The sequence below is a fragment of the Alligator sinensis genome, unplaced genomic scaffold (genome assembly GCF_000455745.1).
Source record: "Alligator sinensis unplaced genomic scaffold, ASM45574v1 scaffold758_1, whole genome shotgun sequence".
Classification (NCBI taxonomy): Eukaryota; Metazoa; Chordata; order Crocodylia; family Alligatoridae; genus Alligator; species Alligator sinensis.
Window position 1 is genome coordinate 1258612 of NW_005842457.1, and position 15663 is coordinate 1274274.

General features: G+C 39.5%; 1 protein-coding gene across 2 annotated transcripts in view; it reads left to right on the top strand.

The window, feature by feature from the left end:
- LOC102371325 (BRISC and BRCA1-A complex member 2) overlaps positions 1–14901 on the top strand; it is a 217112-nt gene extending 202211 nt beyond the window's left edge. The window contains exon 8 of one of the 2 annotated variants that reach the window (XM_025212347.1): positions 10388–10475. In XM_025212347.1, coding sequence (XP_025068132.1) covers positions 10388–10475 — 88 coding nt within the window. Of the gene's footprint in view, positions 1–10387; positions 10476–14840 lie in introns of those variants that run through there. The other variant, XM_025212348.1, reaches the window with a different exon arrangement.
- Positions 14902–15663: the final 762 nt, after the last annotated feature.

The window sequence follows — 15663 nt, forward strand, 5'->3', positions numbered from 1 at the left end:
AATAGAAAACAATTTATGGAGAAGATCTATTCAATAATTGGAGGAGGTATATGGAGAGCCAATGTAGTGAAAACCTAGTGATTCACTGGGGAAGGTATATAACAGTACAATTCCCCTTAGTGTAACTAAGGATTTAGAGAGAAGACTGTTGTATCCAGTACTTAGTGAGACAACTAGCTAGAGTGAAACAAATCTCCATGGGTCGGCAAAGGCTGCTTGCTTAATGGAGATGCTTTCCCAATAAAAGTGCAACAGAACATACCCTGTATGTGAGAGATAGTTTAAAGTGTTCTCTTAATATTTGCTTAATAAAGGTCATATTGTGTACTATATATTTCATTTTTGGTGCTACCCTGCCCTGCCTTCTGCCTGTATTTGAAGGTGAACTGTAAATCAAATCATAGAATTCCATCAACTTGAGACATTTGTATGTGTATATGTATACACAACATATCTTTTATCTTTCTGGAGTACCTTTTCCATAAAAGTTCCAAAAGAGCACTACAAATTGTAATTAAATGCCAGGTTCAAACACAGATAATTTTATGCATCACTGAATGCAGGCACGCAGAGTAGGTGAGCAGGAGGGCAGTGGGATAGGACGAGAACATGATAGAAGAAAATTAGGAGAAGAAAGCACAAAAGGGGAGAGTGGAAGGAAATGAAAACATAATAGATGACAAAAAAATTGATGTGGGCCACTTCCTCTGTTTCATTTTTCAACATAATACATAGAATATTTTCAGGAGCAAGTGGAAAAAATAAAAACAGTTTCTGAATGCAGTGAAATAAAAACAATCTGTCTATTTTTGTGCAAACTGATTTTTTGATAGAAGTGACAATAATGAAGAGCAGCCTCTTCTGTCTTTTTGTTCTTTTTTTTTGTTAGATAATATGGTATCCCTAGCATGGTATCCCAATACTGAGTATCAGGATTCAAATTATACTTTGACTCTGGGGGTGGGGAGTCCTGGGGGAAGTGGGGGTGCTAACACTAAGTTAAACCAGTTCATTGATTAACAAGTCCACCTAAGTGGACACCCCCCCAGGTTATGATTTTCAAATCTTACACAGGGGCTCTCATCTCTTGGGGGGGGGGGGGAGACAGGGATCAGCCCCCCCAGGCTTCCATGTAATTTGGACCCTGCTGAATATAAATCTTAATCTGTGTTACCATCTGATCAGACAGCTGCATACAGTATGCAGGAGTGTTTTTAACCTTCTATTTTAGTTTGCAGTTTTTAATCCTGACCAGTTTTGTCCATTTGCCTAAATGTTGTTCTGTATGTTGACTCTGACTAGGTACTGGTTGGGCACATTTTATGGTCTCCAGGTTTTTTTAGTGCCTTGAAGCACATATGATTTCAGTAAGCAATCATTGCTGTAGATGAAGTAACTCTTCAGAATGGTTATTTCAACAGAAAGAAATTTATAGCAAAGGTTCTCAAGTTCTGTTTTACATGTCATTGATGGTGTGCGGAGCACTTTGAGGCTTGGTTGATCAGTCACATGGTGCTGACCTTACTTTGTTTCCAAAAATAAATTAAAAAATGCTAAGAATATATTAAATACAGTCCAAATACTATAACATCTCTGTGACAACTGAATTAGAACTGTCAGTTGGAAGTTATGTGTCCCCAAGACAAGAAGAGATTTTATAAGTATGTTGGCTAGAAAAGAAAAAACCAAGGAAGCTGTAGGTCCACTGGTAAAATGCCAGGGTGAACCCTTAACAGAAGATGAAAGTAGGCAGAACTATCCCAGCTGTTTTACCTCAGCCTTCACATAAAAAAGCACCAACCAGACAGCTAATAAGGATTATTTGAACATAGAAGGGAACAAGATGAAGGATGAGATAACAAGTGAAACAATCAAAAAGCTTTTGATGGGTCTGAATTAATTTAAATCAGTCCTTTAGGGACCTAAAGGAACTGGCAGAAAAGGTCTCAGAGCCCTTAGCAATCATATTTATGAAGTCTTGGGAGATGGGCAAGGTATCAAAAGACTGGAAAAGGGTCAATGTAATGCCCCTCCTTAAAGGAGGGGTGGGAAAAGGAGGACCTGGAGAACTACAGACTCACCTTAGCATCACTTTGATACCTTTATTATTTCTTTATAAAGAAATCTATTTGCAACCTTTCTATGAGAAAAGGTTGATCACCAGTGAGCCTAGTTTTCCATTTGCTGTGGAAAACTGCAGAAAAACACAAAATCTGCATTTTTCCATAACCTACTGAAAGTATGGTGGTGTTCTGTGGTGAGTGGTACCATTTCTGCTCTCTTCTAGTTTTGCTGCAGTTTTTCCTTCTCAGCCAATCAGCAGTAAAACTGCAGCAAAAAGAAAAGGAAATGGTGCCACTTGTGACAGGATGCCACCATGCTTTTGGTAGGTCATGGAAAAATGCAGATTTTTCTAGTTTTTTTAACAGATTTTTTGCTTTTTTTCTGCAGAAAACTAGGATCCCTGCTGATCACAAACAGCCAGCGTTGATTTACTAGAAGCAAATCATGCCAAACAAACTTGATCTTCTTTGACAAAGTAACTACTTGGGAGGATGAAGGGAATACAGTGGATATAATGTATCTAGACTTCAACATGGCTTTTGGCAAAGTCTCACATGACCTTTTCATAAGCAAATTGAAGAAATGTGGGCTAAACAATACTGTTAGAAGTTGCATAGACAACTGGCTCAATACCTGCAAGCAAAGGGCAATTATAAATGGATCCATGTCAGAATGGCAGGAGGTTTCTAATAGAGTTCCACAGGGGTCTGTCCTGGTCACAGTGCTGTTCAATGTGCTCATTAATGATTTGGCTGCTAAGATAGGGCTAGGATTCAGAGTGACATAGACAAATAGGAGGATTAGGCCAAAATAAATCTCATGAGGTTCAGCAAGAACAAATGCAAAGTCCTGTACTTAGGACAGAACAGTCCCATGCATCAGTATAGGCTGGGGGCTGACTGGCTGGGTAGGAGCTCAACTGAAAAGGACCTGGGGCTTACAGTGGACAGTCAGCTGAATATGAGCCAGCAGTGTGCTCTCGTTGCCAAGAAGACTAACGGCATACTGGACTGCATTGCCAGCAGATCAAGGGAAGTGATTATTCCCCTCTATTCAGCACCGATGAGGCCACATCTGGAGTACTGTGTCTAGTTTTGGGCCCCCCAGTACAGAAAGGATATGGACAAATTGGAGAGAGTCCAGTGGAGGGCAACAAAAATGGTTAGGGAGCTGAGGCACATGACTTACGAGGAGAGGCTGAGGGAACTAGGCTTATTTATTTTGGAGAAGAGAAGACTGAGAGGGGATTTAATAGCAGCTTTTAACTACCTGAAGTGGGGTTCAAGAGAAGATGGAGCTAGACTGTTCTCAGCCCTGTCAGATGACAGAACAAGAAGCAATGGTCTCAAGTTGCAGCTAGGAAAATTTAGGTTAGATCAGGGGTGAGCAAAATGCGCTCCGCGGGCCAGATGTGGCCTGCCCATTCTATCCCACCCGTGGGGCCCCTAAAACATTTAGAAAATGAATATTTATTTGCCCCTGGCTGCCTGTCATGCGGCCCTTGATGGTTTGCCAAAACTCAGTAAGCGGCCCTCTGCCTGAAATAATTGCCTGCCTCTGGGTTAGGTACTATGAAGAATTTTTTCACTAGGAGGGTAGTAAAACACTGGAACAGTTTACCCGGAGAGTTGGTGGAAGCTCCATCCTTGGAAGTTTTTAAGACCCAGCTGACAAAGCTTTGGCTGGGATGATCTAGTTGGGGATGGTCCTGCTTTGAGCAGGGTGTTGGACTAGGTGACCTCCCGAGGTCCCTTCCAGCCCTAATTTTCTGCTTTTATAATAGCTTCTGGAGCAAATTTGCAGATAATATGAAACTGGGAAGGATTGCAAACACATTGGAGGATGGAACCACAATTCAGAAGGTCTCAACAAATTGGAAAGCTGGGCTGGAGCCAATAGGATGAACTTCAGTGGTGATAAATGCAAGTTGCTACACTTGCATTTTGAGTTGCATCAATAGAAGCATTAGGAACAAGACACAGAAGGTGATGGTGCCTCTCTATTTGGCACTGGTTAGGTCTCGTTTAGAGTATTATGTGCAGTATTGGGCTCCACATTTTAAGAACAACATGGAGAAATTAGAGACGGTCCAGAATCAGGCAACAAAAATGATAAAGGTCCTGGAAGGCAAATCTTACATGGAGAGGTTGAAGGAAATAGGCATGTTCAGCTTTCAGAGAAGGTGCATAAGAAGGGACATGATATCAGTTTTCAAATATCTGTAAATCTGCCCTAAATAAGATGAAAAGCACATTTCTTTTTTCTGTAGAGAGCACAACATGGACCAGTGGCTTGAAGCTGCAGCAAAATATGTGTAGGCTGGATATCAAAGAAAAAATTCTTCTGTTAGAACAGTGAGGCAGTGGAAAAGACTCCATAGGGAAGCTGTGGAATCTCAATCATTGGAGGTGTTCAAAAAGAGTTTGCACAAGCATTGGTCAGGAATGATCTAAGAGTAGCTATGCTCTGCTGGGTATTTCCCATGCTTCTGGACTTTTCTCTTTGCCACATGGGGCCGGGAAGATTTTTTTTCCTTCCTCTTGCTGTACATTGGGGTTGAGAGGCAGCAGTATTAGTCTTCCTCATTCATTGGGAGGTGGCTGCAGCCAACGCTGGGGATTTGAACTGGGGTGTACCAATGCTTCTTCTGGAACTTAAATCTGGAGGTACCTGGTTAGCAGATCTTGCCCCTCTGCTCAGGGTCAGACCGATTGCCATAATTGGAGTCAGGAAGGAATTTTACCCAATGGTCAGATTGGGACAGATTATTGAAGGTTTTGCCTTCCTCTGTAGCAGAAGGCTTGTCCCTCTTAGTGGCTCTCTCGAGCATATTTTCATAATCCTTGCAGCCACAGGACATTGGTCACCACTGTCCTGTGTTACCTGTGGCAAGTTAGGGCGTTATGTGTTGTGGTTGTGTCAGGGTTGCCTGTGTAGTTTTACTAATAAACTAAACCAGTGATTCTCAACAAGGGTGTCATGGCTCCCTCGACTACCTTGAAATAGTTTCAAGGGTGCTGCTGAATACCATGCAGTGCTAGTGTGCAAAAATGATTCACAAAATAAACCCAGAAATTTCAAATAGGAATACATAACATTAAAAAGATTCTGCCTTCTTGTGGTTTTTCTGAGTTCTATGCGACAGAAGAATTGTTCTAGTATTTTTCTGCTGTCAAAAAATTCACAAAAACTAAAAACTGGCAATTTCAAAGTGGTGCCTTCAATCTTACGAGGGTTGACATGTCTATCAAGGCATGCCTTGAATCTAAAAAGGTTGAGACCCACTGGGTTAGACAATGGATTTGTATGGGATAGTTTGGATAGGGACGCTCCTGCCTCTGGTTGGGGGTTGTAGAAGACCTGTGAAGGTCCCTTCCAGTCCTACTGTATGATTCTGTGGTTCTGAGACAATCTCTACCAATACCTGGCCCATGCTATGAAAATGTTTGGGACCATTTACTCTTTTAAGGAAAAAAAATGTTTGTGGTCTTGTAATAGTCTACATCAATAATATTAAGATGATTGGTTGAATGTGATTTGTTTGATTTGAGGAGAGTAGAACTGTCAGGTAAGGGCACGGGCTTGAAAATAATAGGTGAGACTTGAAATGTAAAGATCAGAATGGACACCAGCATGTTCATCAGCTGAAAAACTGTGTTGTTGTATCTCTTGTTCATATTATTACATTCATTAATTCAGGGATACTAGGTAAATGGTGTCCCATCTCAAGTTTACCCCCTACACTTGTTGGGTGGTAGAGTTTAGCTATCAAAAATATAGCTCAAAATTCAAGATTGAAAATTGTAATCTTGGAGCAGTCTAGGTTAGACATGCAGATTTTATGAGGAGTGTTTGTTTTTTGAGAGGTGTGACTCCAAGTGTCTGGCATAAGTTTCTTAAGCAATGTATTGGGCAGCGCTGTTGCTTATAACAACTTGAAATAGTTTCTTCCTTCCTTCGGCCCTTTTATTCTTTTGTTCCATGAAGATTTTAGTGTAGGATTTCATGTTAAGTGCGTTCTAAAGTTCTCAAAAGTAGCTTCTGGCCTTTGACTACGTGACTAGAGAATAATACAAGCCTTCAGGTTCGTTCTTTGTGGTAAATCTAATGTGCATTGTCTTCTTTTGTAATATTTTTCTGAAGTTGTTTGTATATGAAAATCACACCTATGTTCTTCAGGACAAGACAAACACTTACAAGCTCTGTTCCTACACAGCAACAGCTCGCTGGCATCCTGCTGCTTGCACAGTAAAGGAAGTAAAAATACAGGCTTGCAAAAGGTCCCCACCCTTTTACAATGGTCATGAATGGCAGCAAACTGATAAAGAGGGGAAGACTAGAGAATCCTAAATTAGTTGTTTTTCCATCACAGATTCATGAAGCATAAGATAACGGTGACCAATGTGAATTCTGTGTCTTGGTTGAATTGCTGTAAGAGGGATAATTCATATTACAGAAGAGACTGTCACAGTTATTGCTAATTGTTTATCCTGTTTGGCTCAGTGAAATGCCCAGTGACCATATGGACCATGAGTATTGAATTTTCCTTGTCACCCTCATAAGTGGTTCCTCAGGGTCTGGTTCAGGAATATGGGATGTAGTGTGAGGGAGTTTTCATTGTTGCTCCTCATGCTGAAACTAGTCTGTGGACTTCAGTCTGCAGAGGTGTCACTTGAATACATTTTGTCAGCATTAAAAACAGTGTTTTTCCCATTACTGCCCATTGTTTCCTGTTTTCAGTTTTTTACCATTAAAAATAACTTGAGTTGTGTCAAAGCTGTCTCAAAGAACAGCTGAAAGAGAAAAATGCTGCAGCAAGTTAAATATTTATAATTTTCTTCCCCTCTCCTCCCCTTTTCCCATTCCAAAAAAATGTTTAAGCATGTTTGGCCATGGCTCAAAATACATTGAGTTCTGCTCGTCTGTAGAGGATTGAAAAGTACAGCATATAAAAAGAATCCAGCAGTTACACTGGCTACTTACCAAATCTTTCTGTCTGTAAGAGTTGTGAACAAATTCTGGTCATAGGCATGGGAGTCTGTGACCAGAGTAATACAATTTTCATAATATAACTCTTGCATTACTTGTAAATTCTTATTGTTTATTATATATTCTGCCCTTAAGTTCCCACTGTGGGCTTCTGTCCCTCGTTCCCACTGCTGACTGTGATCAAGTTGGGTTATAACAATAGGCAGAGGACACATGGTAATACCATTGCTATTTTCCAGAGCAGGAAACAACTTTAAACTGCTGCTAGAGCTTTATTGGAACCCTCCTGCATGACTCGGTGGCTACTCTGAGTACATTTGGTGCCACTTATTTCATGGATAGTGCCACTACTCTGTGCCCCCTGCTTTGCCATTGCTTTGCACCACTTCATCCCCACAGAGGAATAATTAGGACCTGTTTTGTAAATTTGATTCTCAGCTTACTTCCTTTGTTCATAATAAAAGAGCTGCCTCATTCATAACAGTATCTGGGGCTGTGTCAGATCCTCTTTCAAACAAGTATCATGCCACCTAAATCAAGATGGTACATGAAGTATTATGTTAAGCAATTGTTGACTTTGTTAGAGGGATTGTACTTTAAGCCAGGGTGGGGAAGCTAGCATAGTACATTTTGCAGAGCAGTGCACTAATAAAAATGTGACCGTGATCTCTGGCACATCCCCTGGACTTGCAGGGGAAGGCTGGGCACTACACCTTCATGGCCTTCTGTTTCAAAAGTTCCACCCATCCGAGGATAATGTCAGGCATGCCCAGTCATTCTTTCAAAGCTGTGGTTTTGCTTTGAAACGGATATGGTTGTTATTTCCTCTGTACCACAGCTAGGTATTTGCACGAAGGTTTGCAAGTCAAAGGATGGTCTGAAGTGTAGTGTGTTTTCAGTGGTTTCATCAGACCTGAGCAGCCACTTCTAGGAAAAAATACAAGATATTTAAGATACAGTAAATTTCATTTTGCTGACCATAAAACTAGTCAGTTAACCAGCCAATATACAACTTTTCCTGGACAGCAAGAGAAATCATTCTAAAGATGTACTGCTTTTGTACTTTACCTGAAGTTGCTCACTACAGGAAATTTCCTTTTGAGTGTTCACCTTGCAGTCACTTTGGTTCAGTTAAAAAATCATTAAAATATATATATTAGAAATCATATTATGATGGAAAGAACTGTGGACAATGTTTTTAAATTTAGTACTGTTCTGCTATTTTATAGTTTAATTTTTCCAGAAATTCTCCTTTTGTTAGGAATTAATAGTTGTTACACACGCAGATGCATACAAACATGCATGCATGCATATATACATTTGTCTGTATATCTGTGTGTATAATTCACTTGACTAGTAATTAGTCTTTTGCTTTCTTAATTTATTGCCCAACACTGTTCGGTAATCTGTGCAGTGTTAAATAGCTGCCCCACCCCCCTCCATCCCCGAGACTGGCTGCATTTTAGTGGTTTGTGAATTCCTGTGTAGAGAGCTACATGTTGTCTCATCTTCCATGTACAGAGACACCATAAGCTGCTCAAATGCCACAATTGTCAGCCAGTGCCCTCCCTATGGGAAAATGGCTCTGAAATTATGGCATCACTCCTCCATCTGATATTGTGGAATCTCTGCAGATTTAGAGCTATGGCTGTTGAGTAGAAATAAACATTGGTAGGAGGAAAGCAGGCTGCATGCAACCCCTCCCCACAATATCCCTCTCAAATGTAAGAAAACTCACAGCTATTTGCATTATTAGACAAAGCCACCCTCTATGCTGTGACTCTCCTAATCAGTGGGAGCTGATGAAGTTGTCAGGACAGGAAGGCTCCAAGGAGAGCCGTTCTTATAGAACTGGGCTCTAGAGAATGTACCATGTTTTCTCACATACCACATGCCCCCAAATAAGACTATGCTTAGCCAAAAGCAATTGCCAATTTGGCAGTGGCTGTGAGAGGGTTAAAACTCTAGCTCTGGCACTGGAGTATGGACTCCACCTCTACTGCATCCTGACTGGGAGAGAAACACAGGACCCAGCAGCCATCCCAGCATCTCTGTGCTTCCTTTCTAGCACAGAAATTGGCTTACCTGCTTAAGACACACACACGTTTTAGAGGGCTAATTTTTAAGAACAATGTGCATGTGGTTTGCAAATAAATATGATTTTCCTTTTCCTTTGCCTCTCAAGGCCATCATTTGTTGTGGGATCTAAAGGAATACTTTTTCCCCCGTTTCTGCAGTTGGTCTCTTAAGACTAATGCCATTGATTGTTTAGCAAAGGAATATCTCCTCTCATTAATAAGATGGTTATATAGCAGCCTTTATTCTCTTATAGTATAGCCTGTATTGTCTCTTGCACTTATTAGTGGATTTATTTTCTGTAATTTACATTGTCAGGCATCCTTCACTTAGTCTCCTTCCAATGGAACAAATACCTTGATTAGTTTTGGAGAGCCATATGGGGACCTTCCATGGGGTCTGTAAAATGTATAATGATGCTTGTTGGATTTTTTCCTAGTGTTAAACTAGTTGTCAAACTCTTCCTTACAATGATGTATGTCTCTGATAATTATGAAACATGTTTGCTTGGTACCTAACTGTTGATTGCTCTGATAAGTATCCTTTATAATTGTAGTCAGGAAATATGGAAGTTTATCCACTATATTGGGAAGAATTTGGGGAAAAAGAAACAAAACTATAATATAACGTTTAGCAGAAAGGTACTCTTGTATACTTCATCAAAATGAGAGCAGAGTTATAGTCACATAGCAACAATTCAAGTAAGCTTAAGTGACAATTTCTGCATTGTGCCAGAGGGTACCTCTCCTATAGCAGCTAACTATCCTTGCATAACAGACTATTATTTCACAGTAGAATGGTGAATTCAAATATAGATGAACTGTCACTGCAAGACTTTGCTAGACATGGAAGTAACGTCTTAAGGATGCCTTCTTTTTAACATAGGTGGACAGAACAATGAATACAGTATCAACAGGAAATTCATGCAGTGGAAAAATGTTTAGCACTAAGGGTATGCCAACAGTATTCTACATTTTATCATGCTAGGTTTAAGTTGGATAATCCATAAAGAAACGTATTGGTTGAAGGACCACTGTTCATGGAGACCAGTGCTGGCATCTCACAATAATTGTTACATCTACGCTGGTGGAAAAATGGGCATAAGAATCTTGTGTAACCCTGGCCATGTTACCAGAAGACTGTTGCTTCAGTGCACCAATGGGGTTCATGGTATACAAAAGGCTCCATCGGCTTCCTAGACATTGTGTTAATTTAATATTGTCAAAAGGTTTATTCCTTCTGCTTTTCTCTTCACCAGGCAAATGGGTCTGGCTAACAGAGAGGCAAAAATAACAAGAAGCTGCCGTAGCCTTATCAGTACTAAGGCACCCTTCTACAACGTATAGGTGAGAAAAGGTAGCATTCATGGGAATGTTGTATAAAAAAATCATAGTGTTGATTCTGCCCAAGAAACTCTGCTAAACTTTACAGAAGAACATAAACTAATCCCTAAACCCAGAATTTTCCAAGTTAGATACTTGAAATTAAGCTCTAAAATCTTAATTTAAGATAAGTAGAAGTTTCCTAGGTTTTCAGAGGTGTGGGGAAACCTGTGGGAGCAATGAGTTCTCAGATTTGAAAATGACTTTAGTTTCTTTAAGGTTACATAACATTTTCCATTATAAACTGTTTTTATTTATTTGGTACCTTCTGAAATTTTCCACACTTGTTCTCTGCCTAAAAATTAATAGCTTTTTGGAAGTTTTCGCAATAACAGTTTCTTTTTTGATGAGAGGAGGCTTCAATTAAACATATCAGTAGTTCTTTAAAGACCCATGTGAATTCTTGTGCTGCCCTGGCACTTTAGGCAAGCAAAACCCTTTTCAAAGTTGTATCCTATGGGGTTGCACATGTGCCCTCTGGCGGTGAAGAAAAGGGAGCTAAATTAAACTGAGATAGCAGTGCTAGTGTGGTACTTCTATAATAATGGTTGAGAAGGTTCTTTCAGTCTAAGCTCTTACGTTCGTTGGCTTGACAAGAGTTACCTAATGGGACAAAATTTTTCGTACTTTTTCTTACAGTGAGCGAAAAAAATCTGCTAATCTGTCTTGAGCTATTTGCACATATTGATCCATTAGCTTCACAAGTTAATGTTTTTCACATGCTTTTTGTTCAGATAAGTAAAAAAATGGTTTGGATCTAAGACTAGATTTGGCTTTGTTCTAGCTTTCAGTAAAAGGTAAGGGTGAAGTCTTGACCCCATTAAGGTCAATGGGAGTTTTGTTATTGATTTCAGAAGAACAAGATTTCAGTCTGAATATTCAACTAAGTTTGGGAGGGAGCCATGATATTTATGGAAGTTTTATTTTTATGTATAAAAAATAAAACAAGGAAATGCACTTTAAAAACTACATCAGTGCAACATTTTAGCTGAGATTTTACAGGTACAAAAATTACACAATATAAAGCTATGATTCCCAAATCAACCATTAGTAAGCTACATTATGCCCATATATTATATTAAGACATTGAAGTTAACAGTGTATATTACACGTGCATAAGAGCCTGAGGTTATTGTTACTGTGGGAACCATAATTACCTGACTCTTGTGTTGGCAAAATCTCAGCTCCAGTGTTGTTTGAGGTAGCTTTATACATTTGATATAAATGACTAGATAAGGTTCATGTAAATACCAGTAGTCATGTGGGTGAAATTAAGATATGTGCTGTTTAACATAGAATTCAAATGCAGATAATTGTGTAAGGACTCTGTATTCCATGTTGTATAGATATAGGTTCATATGCAGTTCTTCCAAAGCGCATAATTAATTAGACCAAAGTAATGCCCAAACCTATTAACACTTTCTGTAACCATATTCGTATTATTTGCTGTTTGTTTGTTTTTAACCACTGGTACAGTATGTGACATATCACAGAAGCACCTTTAGAGCACATTAAAATGTTATAGGGCTATAGCTTCAAATTCTGTGATCCTTACCAAATTTCCTACTTAGACACACTCCTATTAAAGTCAAATGGGAGTTTATCTGAGTAAAAACTGAATACACTACCTCAAAATTAAGCCTCTGTTACCCATATCTATCTTACAGACCAGGCCGTTTCCTTGAATTCAGTGCCCTGTCCTAAACCCAAAATGGAATTGATCATTTACAGTATACTAGAGTTGTGTATTTTTCCTGAAATCTTTGTTTGGGACACCAAATCCAAAAGAGATCATTACGAAAGTTGTTCTTGAATAAGGGTGTAACCACTGCAGTTTTAAGGAAAATGGAAACTGACCAGTAGCCAAGGAAGCACTAACTATAGCAGTGACAACTGAAGCCAAGGCCTCACAGCATTTAGTAAAAGGAGCCAAGTGGGCACAGGCTTCAGACAGCAGAAAGATTTGAATTCACATGTAGAACAATTTCTTTTAAATCCAAGACTGAAGTGGGCTTCAGGTCATCAAAAAGTGACACATTCTTTTAATTAACTTAAAAATATTTGGTAATGGGTGGTCTGCATAGCAAGACCTGGAAACAGAGGAAGAAGCAAGGACCATATGATTTCTGCAAACTTCAGTCTTCTGAACAAAATAAAACCCTAATCATGTAGAAGTTCAAATCAGTTATTCTTGCTGTGGAGCCAGCAGACAAATTGGAATTTTAAAATACTATTTATAGTTTTAAATAGCACAGAAAGTTTTTCTTTAGGTATTTTTTTTTATTTTGTTCAAGAAATAACAGACCGGAAGGGCAAAACTGGATCTTTATAGTAACTGTGAAAGTTTCCAAGTTTCATGGGCACAAAGGCATGAGAGTTCTAATTTAAATCCCACCATTTTTTCCCTGTGCACAGTGCATATTATTTAAATGGTGTATATTGGTTGAATTATAATAATTGTAGTTGATTTGGAGGGAGTGAAAAATGAGGCAAAATTATGGAGAGCATGAAGCTATTATTACTTTTTATTTGTATTAAAACAAGACTCAGGACTCCAGCTCAGCAGGTTCTTGTAGTTAAGATTAGAAAGGATTTTGAGGAACAGGGAAAAACTTAAACAATGAACCTGATCCTGAAATGTGCTGAGCACCTCCAGAGAGATTCTGGTCATTCTGGGAGTCTGTGGGTGTTCAGGACACGGGGTGCTTCCTAGAACTAAGCACAAAGCAAGACAGGGAAATATGATGTTAGGTGAAATGCACACAGTAGTATGCAATGACAGGATCTAAACAAAGTATAATCACTTTGATGGAAGGCAGAGCATTGTTGCAAGCAGCTCAATAGAAAGGAAGGAAACTAACCTGAAACATGAAAATGCCTTCTATTTAAATTAGTGAATCTTCTTCACTTTTGTTTTGGCTCTGCCTTTCTCATAAAGACCCAGCAAAAGGGCAATTAAAAGACCAAAAGGAAGGAAAGATTTCCTTTTGAGAAGAGTACAGAAAGATTCATACTGCTTCCTTGGGAGGGGAAGCACAAGAGGAGGCATGAGGTAAAATAATGAACGACGATATAGAGATAAAAAGTCAGATACTAATTACTCCTATCAGAATGTAATTTAAGATGATGCTAGAAATGTCATTGTAAATTATAAACAGTTACATTCATGTCAGTTGTAATCTCTGGTGATATTGAAAGAACTGGTATTTGTCCATATTGGTAATGCTTTTTACCGTGGATTTCTACCCCTCTGCATAACCACCAGATACTGTTAGGTACACTGTTTTCAATGGGAGATAGTATCTCCTGGCCTTTTAGCATTAACTAGACCAGTTTTCCAGCACTATATGCCATTGCCATTTTGATAAGTTATGTAGTGTAGTGTTGGACAAAGTTGCTTCTCTGAGGGAAGATCCATTCTGGATGATGCAGAAAATGGCATTTGGGATTTAGTCTTCCTCCTGTGTCAGGTCTGAACCCATACATTAACCAGGTACTATAGGCCAGATCCAAAAAGGGCTTAGGTGCCTACAGGTTAACCACTGCAATGCCTAAACTTCAGGCAGCTCATTTTCAGAATGGATCTAAAGCATAGTTATATGCCTAGGCTCCCTGTGGAGCTAATGGGGAAAGCTAGGTGCCTTGGATGAAAGATTAAAAAATTCTGCATTATGAGCAGGAATCTAGCTTGAGCTAGCCATTAAAAATAACTTAGCTCGGAGCTATGTCTGAACTCCCCATACCCTCATCCCTTGAGCTTAGGTGCCTGAATCAGGGCTGCAAGGGAGGCTTATCCATCCACTCAGGATCCAGAGCCCAGAACCCATTCCTTGGAGTACACGCCTCCAAGTATTCTTTCAAAGAATTGAAGAGACCCAGAAATAGAGCAAGAAAGAGGGAGCCTCTTTCTGTAGGGTATTTTGGGGAGCCTTGAATTCCACATCTTGGCTCCTGGGCTGTTCATGTATGTTACATTAAATAGTCATGTAAAAAATAACAAAAATCCTGACCATTTGTGTTCATGGAAGTGTTACATAGCCCTTTCATTCAGAGTAGGATGTCCTGGTCGGGTTTCATCTGAGTACCTAATTCTATATATATGTTTCTCTTGCTGTTTTGGTTGCATAAAATGGTCTTCATTACCTGTCCTAAAGTCTTGAGTAGTATTGTTGTGTAGTGTTAAAAGTCATTTCAGAAGAATGAAGGAGGAAATTATTCCTGTACTATGCATAGGCTAGGTCACAATTTGCTAAAACACTTTGGAATCCCACAGGATGGAAAACATTTTGTGAAGGAAATTTATTAAAACTATTATTCTCATTTTAAAAGGTTGCATCTATTTGCCATCAATCAGCTATGTGCATTCAGCAGTTAGCAGAAGAATGTCCTACTGTTACCCAAGTCAGTGATGGAGATTTACCTACAGAATTGGGAGAGTAACTTAGCTCTCAAAATTGAACTAAAATGAAGAATTGATTTGTGCTGTGTTTCTGTCTGAAGCATGTTTTCAAATTAATAAAATTTCATAAAGTTTTATAAAAACTATAAAATAATATCAGCATTGACTCTCTGGTTAGTATATTGTCTAATATTTGGCATTTATAAAACATTCTTCATCTTCAAAATTCAGTTCAGAGGGTAACTAGTTAATCTTTTTCATGACCGCTGCTGAGGCAGGTAAATATAATTTTCTATCCTCTAGAATATGGGAAAAAAAGTTAAGGTCTACCCTACTTCACAGAAGGAACTAGTGGCGGAAACGGAATTAAAACCCAGAAATATCTGAATCCCAGTGCTGTGTATGCAGTGTCTTGATGTGGAGTAGAAATGGAAATCTTTGACTTTTATTAATGTCTCAGACGGCCAAGGCCGACTCGAGTTGCATTAGAAATTGGTCGTACGTTAAGGCGGGCTGGTGAATGGAGAGGCAGACACAACTTATTGGTTGCAAAAAACTTTACTCACGCTGCTTGCAATCACGACGCAGGTGGTCCGGTCGTCTGAACAACCACGCGGGTTATTCCAGCTGGCAGGGCCCAAGCCAGTTAATCCGTCCGCAGTTCGAAGCTGGCGGGGAAAGGGGTACGTCTGGGGTTGCGCTCGGCGACAGGAAGAAAGATCGATAGGTGATCAGTCTATCGATCGGCAGCCG